General features: G+C 37.9%; 1 protein-coding gene across 2 annotated transcripts in view; it reads left to right on the forward strand.

Annotated features, from left to right (window-relative positions):
- Window positions 1-5,937: 5,937 nt before the first annotated feature.
- LOC127415220 (DDB1- and CUL4-associated factor 1-like) overlaps window positions 5,938-16,599 on the forward strand; it is a 174,971-nt gene continuing 164,309 nt past the window's right edge. Inside the window, exons 1-4 of one of the 2 annotated variants that reach the window (XM_051653873.1) lie at window positions 5,938-6,238; window positions 6,983-7,103; window positions 14,250-14,326; window positions 14,432-14,505. In XM_051653873.1, coding sequence (XP_051509833.1) covers window positions 6,988-7,103; window positions 14,250-14,326; window positions 14,432-14,505 — 267 coding nt within the window. In that variant the 5' untranslated portion in view covers window positions 5,938-6,238; window positions 6,983-6,987. The remainder of the gene's footprint in view (window positions 6,239-6,982; window positions 7,104-14,249; window positions 14,327-14,431; window positions 14,506-16,599) is intronic. The other variant, XM_051653872.1, reaches the window with a different exon arrangement.

A 16,599-nucleotide genomic window follows, 5' to 3' on the forward strand; every position in this document is an offset into this window, starting at 1 on the left:
TCTGGACACTTTTGTCCATATCGAGTGCAAATGCAAAATAACGGGGTGCGACTTAACCTCTCCGGCTAGTTTGATCGAAATGCTTTGCAGTGGCGAGATAGGGGCAAGAACTTCCTTTTCAATACAAAACCTGGGAGGGGCTCTCTCAGGTGGAAGCGACCAATGAGCCAAATGTCTAAGACCGAACGCATAATAATAAAACAAAGTCTTGGGTAGGCCTATCCCACCTTTGTCAACTGGCCTATGTAACTTATTGAAATTTAACCTGGGGCGCTTACCATTCCAAATAAAGGACTTCGCTATGCTATCAAATTGCTTGAAATAAGAGAGAGGGACATCTACAGGGAGAGACTGAAGCAGGTATTTGAATTTTGGAATACAATTCATTTTAATAACATTAACCAATGTCGATAAATGTAAAGAAGCCCACCTTGTCCACATCGCTCGAAAACCTTATAATTAAAGGGTAAAAATTAACTCTAACTAAATCAGACAAATTTGCTGGGAATAAAATCCCCAAATACTTAATGCCCTGTTTGGGCCACTGGAAGGCACCCGGCTGGAAAGCCGTTTCTGGGCAGTACGCTGTCAGCGCCAAAGCTTCGGATTTAGACCAACTGACTTTGTATCCTGAGAACTTGGAAAATAAATTAATAATTCTGTGGAGGCAAGGCATATATCTAGTAGGTTCAGAGACAAATAATAAAATATCATCTGCGTAAAGCAGAAGCTTATGCGCCACACCTCCTGCTGTCACCCCTGGAAAATCATCCTCCTTTCTTATCGCGGCTGCTAATGTTTCCAGGGCAAGACAGAACAATAATGGGGAAAGTGGGCAACCCTGTCGAGTGCCCCTATTCAGAGTAAAATAATCTGAAATTAATGCATTTGTTTGTACCGCTGCTACAGGGTGTTTATAAAATAACTTAATCCAACCAATAAATGTACTCCCGAACCCATACATTTCCAAAATCTTAAAAAGATAATCCCATTCTACCATATCAAACGCCTTTTCGGCGTCAAGTGAGATGGCAGCGACCGGAGATTGTTCATTCGCCACTGACCACATGATATTGATGAGACGCCTGATGTTATCAGAAGAGCTGCGGCCCCTAATAAACCCCACCTGATCTATATGTATAAGAGATGTCATAACTTTACTTAATCGGTTAGCCAAAATTTTTGACAATATTTTTACATCTAGTTGGATCAGGGAAATTGGACGGTAACTTTTACACTTGCTTGGATCTTTGTCCTTTTTAAGAATCAGACTGATCCGGGCTTGTGTCATGGTTGGAGGAAGTTTTCCATTCTTTAATGATTCAGTATAAACTTCTAACAAAAGTGGGGCCAGTTCTATAGCATAGGATCTAAAAAATTCTGCGGCAAAACCATCTGGCCCCGGAGCCTTGCCAGTAGGTAGGGACTTAATTACCTCGTTAAGCTCCTCCAAGGTTATCTCAGAATCAAGAGAGTTTTTTTGCTCAGTCATCAGTTTAGGAAGATCTAATGGTTCCACAAAGTTTCTAATATCTTCATCAGTAGATGAAGATGTGGAACTATAAAGATCAATATAGAATTCTTTAAAGGCATTATTAATATCAATGGCCGAGGTAAATATTTCACCACCAGCAGATTTCACTGAGGGAATAGTAAAAAAAAACTTTCTCTGCTTTATATATCTAGCCAAAAGCTTCCCTGCTTTGTCACCTGACTCAAAGTATGACTGTCTTGCCCTGAATAACCAAAACTCCACTTTCCGCAACAAAATAGTATTATATCTATATTTCAATCGGGTCAATTCTCTGAGGCCATCAGCTGACATACGGTGCTTCAGCTCTGCCTCGGCACTTTTAATATTTCCTTCCAACTCCACAAGTTCTCGTGCTTTGGATTTTTTGATGAATGAGGCATACTGTATGATCCGGCCCCTAAGAACCGCTTTAAGTGTCTCCCAAGCCACACCCACAGAGGATACTGAGGACCAGTTGGTCTCCATATAAACATTTTTGTCTTTAACATTTGTTGAAAATCAGGATTTTGCAAAAGGGACACATTAAGGCGCCAACTATATGATTTCTTTTTCTCTAATGTGGCATCACCTTTAAACTCACCAGGGCGTGATCTGAGACTAAAATATTTCCAATTGAGCAATCAACAACAGATGAAATTAAAAAATCTATTCTAGAATAAATCTTATGGACTGATGAAAAAAATTTATAGTCCCTACCAGATGGGTTCAAAAGTCTCCAAATATCCGAAAGACCAAGATTTTTACACATCCTGTGAAGCGTCAGTGTTGCCCTAGGGGGTTTACACACTTTTGCTTCACTATGATCAAGGACTGAATCCATCAAAAGATTAAAGTCTCCTCCCAAAATTATATCCTGAGGGGTGCCAGTGGTTTGCAACATCCCTTCAAGATCTATAAAAAAGCCCTGATCATCAGCGTTAGGTGCATAAATATTAGCCAAAATCAGACTTTGCCCTTGAATTTCAGCTAAAACAATAATTACTCTTCCTAATTTATCTTTAGTCTGTTTGAGACATTTGAATTGTAGATGTTTATTAATCAATATAATGACTCCCTTGCTCTTACTTGAGCCAGCACTAAAGAAGACATGTCCACCCCATATCTTCCCAAATTTTTCAGCTTCCTGCGGGGAGAGATGTGTTTCTTGAAGAAACACTATATCATATTTCTTATGTTTAAGAAAAGAAATAACCTTCCTTCTTTTTATGGGGTGCCCCAACCCATTTACATTCCATGTGGAGAGAGATAGTACACTCATATTAACAAATGACATATTGATATAATAAAAAAATAAATTGTGTGTGAAAAACAAAATTATGAAGACCACTTTCTCCATTAGTGAAACAATCAACCCCCGAACATCTCCCGGAACAAAACAAACAGAAAAAAGAAAAACGTGCACATTAACCCCGCGCACGGGAGCGCCAACCGGCGACAATCCCTCTAAACTCAAAAGGTCCAACAACTTTGCCATCGGATTGCTCAATTTTGCCTCACAAATTTGTGTCTCAAAAAATTAGAATACATCATAAGACCAATAAAAAAAACATTTTTAGTGAATTGTTGGCCTTCTGGAAAGTATGTTCATTTACTGTATATGTGCTCAATACTTGGTAGGGGCTCCTTTTGCTTTAATTACTGCCTCAATTCGGCGTGGCATGGAGGTTATCAGTTTGTGGCACTGCTGAGGTGGTATGGAAGCCCAGGTTTCTTTGACAGTGGCCTTCAGCTCATCTGCATTTTTTGGTCTCTTGTTTCTCATTTTCCTCTTGACAATACCCCATAGATTCTCTATGGGGTTCAGGTCTGGTGAGTTTGCTGGCCAGTCAAGCACACCAACACCATGGTCATTTAACCAACTTTTGGTGCTTTTGGCAGTGTGGGCAGGTGCCAAATCCTGCTGGAAAATGAAATCAGCATCTTTAAAAAGCTGGTCAGCAGAAGGAAGCATGAAGTGCTCCAAAATTTCTTGGTAAACGGGTGCAGTGACTTTGGTTTTCAAAAACCACAATGGACCAACACCAGCAGATGACATTGCACCCCAAATCATCACAGACTGTGGAAACTTAACACTGGACTTCAAGCAACTTGGGCTATGAGCTTCTCCATCCTTCCTCTAGACTCTAGGACCTTGGTTTCCAAATGAAATACAAAACTTGCTCTTATCTGAAAAGAGGACTTTGGAACACTGGGCAACAGTCCAGTTCTTCTTCTCCTTAGCCCAGGTAAGACGCCTCTGATGTTGTCTGTGGTTCAGGAGTGGCTTAACAAGAGGAATACGACAACTGTAGCCAAATTCCTTGACATGTCTGTGTGTGGTGGCTCTTGATGCCTTGACCCCAGCCTCAGTCCATTCCTTGTGAAGTTCACCCAAATTCTTGAATCGATTTTGCTTGACAATCGTAAGGCTGCGGTTCTCTCGGTTGGTTGTGCATCTTTTTCTTCCACACTTTTTCCTTCCACTCAACTTTCTGTTAACATGCTTGGATACAGCACTCTGTGAACAGCCAGCTTCTTTGGCAATGAATGTTTGTGGCTTACCCTCCTTGTGAAGGGTGTCAATGATTGTCTTCTGGACAGCTGTCAGATCAGCAGTCTTCCCCATGATTGTGTAGCCTAGTGAACCAAACTGAGAGACCATTTTGAAGGCTCAGGAAACCTTTGCAGGTGTTTTGAGTTGATTAGCTGATTGGCATGTCACCATATTCTAATTTTTTGAGATAGTGAATTGGTGGGTTTTTGTTAAATGTGAGCCAAAATCATCACAATTAAAAGAACCAAAGACTTAAACTACTTCAGTCTGTGTGCACTGAATTTATTTAATACATGAGTTTCACAATTTGAGTTGAATTACTGAAATAAATGAACTTTTCCACAACATTCTAATTTATTGAGATGCACCTGTAGTTTAAATGGAAAGTAGCTAAAGCCTGCTCGAAAAGTCGCTAAATTACGTCATACGCTAATTAGAATATTTGTGACGTCATCGCGTCTCATTTGAAGTTTGCATAGTGTCCGCCCTTTACATGTGTTTGCTTCTCTGTGCTTACTTTTCATACTGTAATACCCTATTAATTACCTATATCTATCAATCATGAGAGAAAGTTAGAAGCGACAGAAACTTATCTTTTCTCTCACACAGTGCTTAGCCATAACAAACCACTATGTGCATATTTACACAAAAAAAAAAAAACTGTGCATGTTTACAATAAACAAAAAAACAATACAGATTCTTGATTGGTCCTTGACAATGCTGTTTGCACATGCGCAGCTCATGTCTTCTCGCCTGCTCACCTCTCTGTCAGTCTCACTGAACAGAGAAGACGCAGAGAGAGGTGTGCCTCCGAGTCCAGGCAGGAAAGCAAGACCACGCGGTCACGGGGCAGTACTGGCGACTTTCTTCTACGGAATGTAGCTAATGCTAAGGTTTGTCCAAAAAGTCGCTAGATTTGTCGCTAGGCGCTTTTTTGAATAAAAGTCACTAAAGAGGTTTGAAAAGTCGCTAAGTTGGCAACACTACTACTCTATTCAGTGAGCGGCAGACAGAAGAGCAGCACATTCAGTTCACCGCACGGCAGCTGACAAAGACGTGACTGAGCTGCACATGTGCAAACAGAGTTGCCAAGGACCAATCAATAATCTGTATGGTTTGCTCCTCCTTTGTTGTCATTTAAACAATTTAATTTGACCATTATTTTCTTGCTTTTCACTCACTGCTACACAGTCGGAGGCTGTGCGCTGTGTGAGAGGAAAAAATAAGACATTCTGTCGCTTCTAACTTTCTCTCTGAGTGATCATTTTACATGTAAATATAGCCGAAATAACAACACAGCCATTGTCTTTAAATTATGTTATAAAATCAGGATTTTAGCAGTGCAGAGCAGCAGCTTGGAAATTGCTTGGAAGTGACTACTGGTTAACATTTTTTAACAGTACATGTTAATGTCTTAATGGGCGGCGTTTCAGTCACTATTTCATACTCGTTCCATTGTCTGACAATAGAAACAGAACAAATATGTACATGAGAACAGCTTTATTGAGAATTCAGCTGTATTAAAATACAGTATGTGAGCATAGAAAGTAGGAGAGAAGCAAACAGATGTAAAAGGCTGACACAAGGCAGAATGCAAATACGACGTGATGACATCTGAATATGCTAATTAACGCATGACGTCATCTAGCGACTTTCAGCGACTTTTTTTAACAGGCTTTAGCTACTTTTCATTGAAAGTAGTTGGCAACACTGTGTGAGAAGCTCAAAGCACAAGATGTTCGGTCGGACGCTTGGGTTTCGGCACGGAGTTCCCTCCATACACTACGAGAAGTGAGAACTGTCCGACTTGACAGCTCTTACCTTCTCCCCTAACTGCAGCCGCCTACTCTCGTCTACTTTCAAAGCGAGGCGTTTGGCATCTCGAACATGACAAATTTTTTATTTAAAGGCTTGTTAGAGTGAGCAACGTTAACCAAGGAGGCGGTGCTCCACATGTCTGATGTCATTGACGTGTTCACCGTCGCGGGGTCATGACGCGTTAACCGTCGCCATCATAAAGTTGAAGCACATTGCTGAAGAGACACGATAGACAGAAGCTCATCAATAACACCATTAATGTGATTTTAACGCTCTGTAACGCGTCTCAGCGGCTGAGACTTATATTGAGCGGTTAGAGATTCTGCGGCGCTGTGTGTTTGTGTTCGCTGAAGGTGCGTTTAATGTCACTTTTTTATCACTCACGAGCACATGGACAATAAACACTAGATACACTGTTTACATGTATGTTTTACCCAGTTCATGTGTCATTTTAGAAGGTTTCTAGTTAAATTCGAGTGCTGGATATGTTTGTGTGTGTGTGTGTGTGTGTATGTATGTATGTATGTATATATATATATATATATATATATATATATATATATATATATATATAAAATTAGTATAGTATAGTATTGTGTGGATAGTCTACAACATTTACATACTATAAAGTATAAACAATGGATCTATTTACTGAGCTCTCTGTTTATGCAGTATATGCTTTGAGCAGGTGTTTGGTGGGTTTGTGTGTACATTTCCATGGGTTACTTATTCTTGTGCAGTGTGAATGTATTCATTGTGCACCTGTACTTAATCTCTCTTTTTATGCAGTATCTTGTTAGGAGGTGGGTTTTTGTCATTTTCATGCATATCTGGTTAAATTGGAGAGCAGCTAATTTTTCTTATATTCTTTAAATATAGACAGGCATAACTACTTGATAAGTAAATGATTAATTATTGCGTTGTTGTTATTGTTTTCAGGTTCACTACAGTAATATTAGCTTTAGAAGAAACTAAGAAGCACTTCCTTCTCTATTAATCACTGTATTAAATATTACAATATTATGTTTAGTTGATATTCCTGTTTACTTTTGGATACACATGACTGACATGGTGTTTGTGCGCACATGTTCATGCAGGGCTGATGGCGTCAGCCGGCGAGGGCGGCGTGGACTCTAAAGCGGAGCTGAGCACTCTGCTGGAGCAGTGGGAGAGAGAACAACAGAGTGGCACAAATGAATTGCTCAACATACTGACCAAGTGAGAAACACAGCAGCAACCTTACAGTAACACCTAGTGCCATTACTGTATAACATCGCATGACCTCACTTGACATGAAAGGAATAGTTCACCCAAAAATGAAAATTATCTCATCCTTTACTCACCCTCATGCCATCACAGATGTGTATGACTTTCTTTCTACAAATTAAGATTTTTAGAAATATTTCAGCTCCATAGGTCCATACAATGCATGTGAATGGGTGCCAAAATTGGGACATTTCAAAAAGACATAAAGGCAGCATAAAAGTAATCCATAAGAATCCTGTGGTTATGTCAATGTCTTCTGAAGTGATAGGTATGGGTGAGAAACAGATCGATATTTAAGTCCATTTTTGCTATTAAGTCTTCTCCCTGCCCAGTAGGGGGCGAATGCATGAAGAATGTGAATCACCAAAAACAAAAGAAGAATGTGAAATTTAAAGTGGAGATTGAGCAGGGAGGAGAATTTATAGTAAAAATGGACTAAAATATTGATCAGTTTCTCACCCACACCTATCATATCACTTCAGAAGACATTGACTTAACCACTGGAGTCATATGGATTAAGCCTATTGTACACCAAATGACTCAAGCTTGTCTTATTTGATGTTTCGAGTCGGCGACTGGTCTGTGACGAGAAGTCTCGGATCTCACAACGAAAGGTCTTGTATGCGCACTCCTGCGACAGGCCAAGATGAGCCCCAGACGCTGCGACAGTTTTTTAAACTGCTTGATATCTAGACGTCTTGTTGTCAGGTGTGCGCACTGTCCCGACAAGCGGAAGACAGACAATGAGCCACAGTCAATTAAATATAGAGTGCAAAAGAATGGCAAGCTATTAGATAGGAGTAGACAGAAAATAATTAGAAGATAATAAAATGAAACTTCACCTACATCTACCTACCCTCTGTCTTTCATGTTTGTTGAAAGAGAAGAGCAAGATTTGGGAAGTAGGAGGCAAAAAATGTATTAGAAAATAAAAAATCACCCACATCTCCCTACCCTCTGTCTTTATTATTTTCAGCTGTTTTTATTTGTTATTTTTTTCCATTGCAAATTAGCACAAATACGCGTAAAAACGGGAGAGAGCCTTTCGCGTTTGTTGGAAGGAGAGCAAGGTATGAAAAATAAAATAAAACCTCACCCACATCTACCTAATTGCTGTTTTTATTTTTTCCTTTTCAAATGCGAAAACGGACGAGAGCCGTTCTTTCATGTCTTATGACATGTTATCAAGAATACATTTAGTTAATGTTCTTAATATTTTTCAGGACACAGAAATGAGCAGCACGCACACTAGAAGCTCAGTTACAGGTACTGCACAAAAATAACTCGGAATTCTGCTCTAAATGTCATGTTTGGAAAATTAAGAGAAACTGTGCTCCGGTTTTTAGCGCTTATCCTTTTACTTTTTTACACATTATTATCATGCAGTAATACACAGACGTAATGACTGATGTCCTCATGAAATCAGACTCTCTCCTCGAAATCCAAACACAAATGGTCAAAAGAGATGGCAAGGTGTAACGGTGATGTCTCGCTTGAACATCTGTGATTGGATCACCCAGAACTCATCTTTATACCAGGTGTACACACAGTCGGGGATGAATGGTCATGTAGTTGATACATTACAGTCCTGAAGTGTTCGGACCAGCATGACGAAAAACTGGGCTGTGAGTTGCAGAGCTCAGACTGCAAGTCGTGTAGTGTACGCTTGGCTTTTTTTAAGCTGACCTATGTGATTTTTGGAGCTTCAAAATTTGGGCATCCATTCACTTGCACTGTATGGACCAAAAGAGCTTAGAAACTCTTATAAAAATCTTAATTTGTGTTCTGCTGAAGAAAGTCATACACATGCGGGATGGCATAAAATTGAGTAAATGGTGAACTATTCCTTTAAACCTTTCCAGTAACTTGTCTTTCGTAGAATTATAACTGATGGTTTACTTGTTTGAATGCTTAAGTCACTTGTCTTAACTTTTTTTTCTTCTTCTAAATACAGCTCCATTATAATATACATAATATACCATTCAAAGGTTTGGAATCATTTTATTGACCAAGGATGCTCTAAATTGATCAAGAATTAATAATTATAATTTTATTTATTTATCACACATTATACATTTGCACATATACAGTGAAATTCTTTTTTTTCACATATCCCAGCTAAGCTGGGGTCAGAGCGCAGGGTCAGCCATGATACGGCGCCCCTGGAGCAGATAGGGTCAAGGGCCCAACAGTGGCATCTTGGTAGTGCTGGGGCTTGAACCCCCAACCTTCTGATCCCAGAGCCTTAACCGCTGAGCCACCACTGCCCCTTTCGCATATCCCAGCCAAGCTGGGGTCAGAGCGCAGGGTCAGCCATGATACGGGGCCCCTGGAGCAGATGGGGTCAAGGGCCCAACGGTGGCATCGTGGCAGTGTTGGGGCTTGAACCCCTGACAGTAAAGACAGGGGTTCAAGACAGAATACTGACAGAATTACAGTAAAAAAAATAAATACAAATAATGTAACAAATGACTATTTAAATAAATGCTGTTTTCTTCAGAATTTCTGTTAATCCAAGAATCATCCACTTGCAGCAGTGCTACTTTAGGCATTCTAACAGTCAGTTTAAGATATTCAGATGACGTTTCATCAAATGCAGCACTTCCCAAATATGCAATTGATTAGTAGTTGTGGCATTTTCTTTGAAGCTGTCTAAAAGACCATCATCCCATAGTCTTCTTTTCACTGTTACAGATGAAACTGGTGTTTGTCATGTTCTGGTCATTGAAGCTGCTAGTTTAGGGCCTGTTAGGGGTCTGTTTCTCAAACTAGAGACTCTGATGTCCTTGTCTTGTTGTGCATCTGTGCCATCCACTTCCCTGTCTGTCCTGGTTAGATCCAATCTGATTTCATTTGTCAAGTCAGTAGTGTATGGAATAGCCTTCATCTCTCAATACAATAGACAAATTATTTTCTAGAAAGACTTCTTGGTTCTTTTGAAAACCAAAATTTGACTTGCAAATGTAAAGTGACTTGCATGAAATGCGAGTATATTCAACACTTCAGTAACTGCAAAAAGACACTTAATTCGATTTAAAACGACTTCATTCAAGTAACACAACGGTTTTCAACTTTTCTAAGAAATGTTTCTTGAGCACAAAATTTGCACTTTAGGATGATTTCTTAAGGATTATGTGAAGCACAATTTTCTTAGACAGGAGCAATGACTGCTGAAAATGGGGCTTTGTCATCCAAAGTAAAAAAATTTTTAAATAAAAATACAAAACAGTTATATTAAAAAGTAATAGTAATTTACAACATAGGGCTGGGCGATATGGCAAAAAAAAACAAATAAATCTCGATTTATATCAAACTTATGGATGATTCAAGATTCCATTTTCTTCAGCTTTTAAATGTACTCCAACATGATTCAAATTTTATGTTCTTTATTAGAATGTAAGGCAACTTGGTTAGAGAAATCCAAGTTCTTTTCATTATATGAAACAAAGGTGTGCAAGAAAAATTTACCAAATGCACCACAGGGGGAAGTTGTCAACAGAGTGTAAATGTAAAATAAATTAAAATCTAATAAACCCAGATGTTCAGAAATAATAGAATAAGAAAACTGCAAAATAATTCTTAGCCAGTGTAGGTATTAATTTTATCTAAACCAAGTCTATCTAGAAAGATATCTAGAAATCAATATCTATAAATGATCAAGTTTATCTAGAAAGTACTTATGTATATCAAACAATTTGTATTTATATTCATAAACCCCTGCAGATAGAGACGTGCCTTCTTGCGGTTCACGCTGAGCAGTGCAGCAATATGAAATAATTTATCATTACAATTCAACTAGAAAAGTTTGTCAAAATGATCGCTTGCCAAATGTTGGCTATAGATGCAGTACACTTGAAACACGTCACAGAACAAAGCAAAAATTAGCGATCTATCTGAATCATCATGGCAAAAGGAGCATCGGATATTTGATTCTCTCATATATATAGCCTTTCCATGATTTGAAATGAAGTGCCCATAACTGTCACATAACTAATGCTTTTATGGATTAAAAGAATAGGAGACCATTCATCAACATGTGAACGGGCCACTTAGGGTCTTAAGGTGGTGTATATCTGCATGATGGACGAAGCTGAGCTGCAATCACACTGTGTACAAACGTACTGGGAATATTATCGCTGTCTTTTATATCAGTCTCCATGTTGTTAACCTGTCACGTTCAGTTGGATTGCGCCACACACGTGCAGCTGATCAGATCAGGAGCAGCATTAAGACGAGCGCTTTGAATTATTTTTCTCTTCCTTATTCAGCCTTTGGTGGATTTACAGTGTATCTAACTATAGCGTTTGCAATATTTTTTTGCAAAATCTCGATTTAAAAATAAAAATAAAAAATCGTGTCAACGCAAATTCGAATTAATCGAAAAAACCGCCCAGCCCTATTACAACATTGCTCATGTTTTTGTTTTTGATCAAATGAATGCATCCTTTGTGAAGAGAAGCATCAATTGCTTTCAAGAACAAAAATGTCTTGGTCATGACTTTTGAATATGATGATTAATTGTCATACAGATTGTCATTCTTAAGATGTGTGTGTACTTAATTTACTTAAATTTATTTTAATATATTCAAGTCATTTATTAATATTTTTTATTATTATTCACTTGGAGTTATATAATATAATTGGGATATATAATTTCCTTTAAGACTTTGAAAACTTTAAAATGACAATAAAAAGTTATATTTTAAATATCAAAAATATTTCCAAATACTTAAAATGTTTCTTTTTTCATCAACTTTAGTCTTTGTCCATTTTGCATTTACACTGTTGTTTATGGAACCCATCAACCTGAATATATGATGCAATAGTAAAAGTTTTCTGTCCTAAATTCTTCACTTTCACATTTTAGCCTATTTTAAGTCTCTCCGATGAAACCCACAAGTGCATATTTTGCATAAAATTTTTCATTCTATCATCTCCACAGAAATAAAGTGGCCGTCCCCTCTGTGTCACTGCATGTATGAACCTGCAATTACAAATAACATTTGCCATACATTTTCATAAAATTAATGTGAAACCGAAGCGGTTTGCATTCACGATCAAAATCTTCACTTATATTTTTGCATGAGTTTGGTGCAGACCTCTGCAAATAGTGCTCTTCAGGAGCTGCTCTGAGTGTGGTCCGTTGTGCGAGTCAGTACTGTGGCCGAGGGGTGCACAACACAACGAAATTAGCAAAGCAAATGAAAGCTGAAAACACGATGGAAATAAGCCACAGCATAACAGAAAAACCACAACGAAATTAAGCCACAAAATAATGGAAATAAGCTACAACACAATGAAAATAAGCTACAACACGACGAAACTGTAAAAAAAAAAAAAAAAAAAAATATATATATATATATATAATATATATATATATATGCTCTTATTTGTCCTTAAGTACTCTGGCCAATACCTGGTTGGGTTTCTACCAGAACTCTTAATGCACATAACTTCAACATTTGCTCCAATCCGTACCATGCAGTGATGTGAAAATGATGTCACAGTACCTGCAGCTATTCTTGCATCATGGCAGCTCTTATAAGGTGTCCTGCTCCAGCGTAAATGGGTTGTATGTAGGCTGTAGCCCCCACTCGGATGCTGAAGTGCTCGGGGGAAATGCTCAGTTCCACAGTCAAACTCTTGTGATGCGTTGACTGGGAAACACTTGGAGTGACTTGCAGTGGGTTGAGCAGCTCAACTCATATTCCAAATTATGCATGACCCTCACTGCATGACCATTAAAGATCACTACTAAATTATAGTATTATTGTTTTTACACTAGTCTTATTTAAAAAAAAAAAAGAAAAAGAGCAGAGTGAAACGCCTTTTATTGTCTGATTTTATCGTATGATTGACACGTTTGTACTGGCATGAACCACTGCAAACTGCACACACACCTCAGTGCTCTAGAAGGATTTTGCAGTTATAGCAGTCAATCCGTGTCCTATGCCAGCTGTGCAGGATTAGATGACATTTAATCCAGTTTAAATTTTTTGCTGTATCTGCCACATTTAAAAAGTTTTCTGTGCTGCGTTTACATTGTAAAGACTGCTTTAGTTGTCCAACAACCTCATTTGAAATTTCAGCTGTCTGATCTTTTTCTGTGGTTGTCCCGAACAAGTGGGGATAACACTTTTTAATAAGGTTCCATTTGTTAACATTAGTTAATGCATATCATGAACAAACAATTAACAATATATTTTACAGCATTTATTAATCTTTGTTAATGTTAGTTAATAAAAATACAATTGTTCATTGTTAGTTCATAGTGCATTAACTAATGTTAACTAATACAGCTTTTGATTGTATTAGTATACTGTATGTTGAAATAAACACTAAGATTAATAAATGCTGTAAAAGTATTGTTCATTGTTAGTTCATGTTATCTAGTGTTGTAAACTGATGTTAACAGATGGAACCTTATTGTAAAGTTTTACCCAAGTGGGTAACCATTTGTCAAGCCCTGACCTCATATCAACAACAAACAATACTGTTCTTCAAACCTAACATGCTTTAAAGCAGGGGTTCTCAGGGGGGCATTCAAAGGATGCCAGGGGACGCTGAGAGCAAATTAGTAGAGAGGGGGTATTAGGTTACAAATGGGGGCATTTATCAGTCATAATAATCAAAGCTATTGTCAAGTTCCTCTTTGCATTAAAATGTTTATCTAGACTTGGAGTATATCAGTTGATTCTCAATTATACGGGTTGGTACGCATTTGTACCGCGGTTCATCTGATTTTGAAGTCTAGCGACACATCTGAAGTATCTGATTTATTATAAAATGGGTAGTTCTGGTTTGACAGTCTGATAGGATGAGCCATGTTTGACGCTGTTGTAAAACAGCCTACAGTTAGGGAAATGAACTGTATTACTTGGTTAAAACATTTTTTTATTGTGATTTTGATATAACAATCCTGAATAAATTATGAATAAATGTAGTTGTCACCATTTTATAAAATAAGCAACGAGTGACCGTTTTACAGTGATTTTAATCCGCTCTGTGTTGTGCCTAGCAACACCCCTTAACTGTAGTAAAATCACTGTACACACGGCCTCTTGTGGCTTATTGCTTTTATTCTTTCATTGCCTGAAGAATTTCAGAGCTTGTTGAAAGGGAGACGGAGGAGTATCACAAGGCCGATCCTGACCCGTTTGATGACCGTCATCCAGGTGAAAATGGCAGCTACCCCATGAGCCTTTCCCATTTTTTCACAGCTGTGTTATCTGTTGCATATTGAAATTATCTTATTGACTCTCGCTTGTATTATTCTGAAGGACGGGCAGACCCAGAGTGCATGCTGGGACACCTGTTGAAAATCCTTTTCAAGAATGATGATTTTATGAATGCGGTAAGACAGATTTTCAGTGTCCTCTCATGCTTGTGTGCTAATTACAGAGTACCCATGGGTCCTTAAAGTATAAACATTTTTTGAATTCACTTATCGAGATTTTAAGACAATAAAACTTGTAGCGTATAATAGGTATAAAATATTCTTAGCGGATGTTTTAAAGCTCAAGTGTGTAATGTCTGCAGCAACAAATTGAATTACAAAAAAACAAACAAACATTGTTGTCAAAACGGCTTTTCGAAAACGCTTCTGTTGTTCAAACAGTAGATTGTCCCACCCCAAATTCACACCATTCATTGAGTCTGTGTTGTTGTGTTGGACTAGATGGGCCTCTTAAAATTAACCTACGAGTGGCTTACTTGCAGTTGTTTCAGGATATTAAGCAGCGATAGGAGAAAGTATATTAGCACTGAAATTGGAGGATGGAAAGACAGGAGATGCTTCTAATAACACAGCTTAACACTGCAAAATGTTTATTTCTGAAGCTATCAGTTACTGTTTGCTGAGACCAAGAAGAAGTACTCTGCTTTAGAGTGTGCGAGACTGTTTCCTGCGATTCCTGTGTAAATACGTTAATGCAGCATCTGTGTTGCATTGAAGACAGTGTAAATACACCAGTGCTCGACATTAACTGTTGTTTGAAGGTGTGTTGATTTAATAAGGCAGTATAAATATATTTAAACAGTAATTACAATTGCGGGAAATAATGTAGCACGTATTTCAATGTATCTATCCTCACATCCTGAATACTGATTCTTGGCAAAGTATCGCAGGGTACTGCAGAATCTCCATTTAGTTCAATATTTTAATAGCCTATGATGTCAAAAGTACTGGTACTTTGGTACCAGTCTTTTTAAAGTACTGACTCAGTGTGTTACTCAGGGAATGTTAGATTGGCTGCTTTGAAACTTTAATATGCATCTGTCTGCCTGTGCTCTAGAAGAGCACTAATGAATGCAGATGTGCGTATGCCAAATTCGCTACTTGAATAGATATTAATGTAAACGCAGTCGTTAATGTCTTGTGCAAGTATTACCAAAAATCTGATTTGTCAAAATATTAGGTCAGTGCGATGTGTAAATTTGTTATAGGCGTGGTCAATTCCAGCATTGCAGACATGACATTTGCAGTGAAAACATAAATTTATCTTCACATATAAAGTATTCATTGCCAGTATATTGAATTATATGTATGTAGAATCATAAACCCCTGCAGATAGGGTCCAGACATCAGAAAATTGTCAGTCTAGACAAGTTTTTTCTAGTTTAGATTCGGAAATGAACTTACATTACGGACGTGACAAAAACGGACAAGTTTTTTGGAGACCACGGACTTTGTAAAAACTTAGAAATGCACAATCCAGAAATAAAAATAGCCACAGAATTCAGAAGGGTTGGCACTCTTAAGAACATATAATATTTCATTTTTATTCATTGTCTTTTTCACATAAATGGGAAAATAAGCAGCGTTGTGGATGTGACCATTGTGAAAGTGGCATTTACTGTGTATGATGATGGAAAACCATTCAAAACACTTTGAAATCTGCAGACTTTTGAGACATTATGATATAAATCAAGGCTGCATGATGAATTGAAATAAGATTGAAAGTGCGAAATGGCCTTGCAAAATTGCCAAACCTCAAAAGGCTGCTTTTTAAAATAGTCTGCATTGAACACCTGGGTGAGCAAGTGATGTATGGCACACACTGAGCAATGCAACAATATGAGATGATACAATGTTTATCACATTACAAAGTCAAATTTGTAAGGTTTTTCAAAAATTACCCATTTCCAAATGTTGGCAAATGCAATAAGTTTGAAACACGTCACAGATCAAAACAATAGTCAGCGATTGATCTGAATTGTCATGGTAAAAAGAACAAGCTCTGGGTGTTTGATTCTCCCATTGTTACTCAAATGATTTATGAAGTGTCCGTAACTATTACGTCCGTAATGCATTATTATTTGTTTATTACCATTTCTTTATCATACTTAACAATCAACAATGTAATTTACTCACCCTCATGTTGTTCCAAATTTGCATAACTTTTTTTGTTCTGTGGAACACAAAAGAAATGTTTAGCAGAATGTTAGG

This window comes from Myxocyprinus asiaticus, chromosome 24 (assembly GCF_019703515.2).
Source record: "Myxocyprinus asiaticus isolate MX2 ecotype Aquarium Trade chromosome 24, UBuf_Myxa_2, whole genome shotgun sequence".
NCBI classification, from domain to species: Eukaryota; Metazoa; Chordata; class Actinopteri; order Cypriniformes; family Catostomidae; genus Myxocyprinus; species Myxocyprinus asiaticus.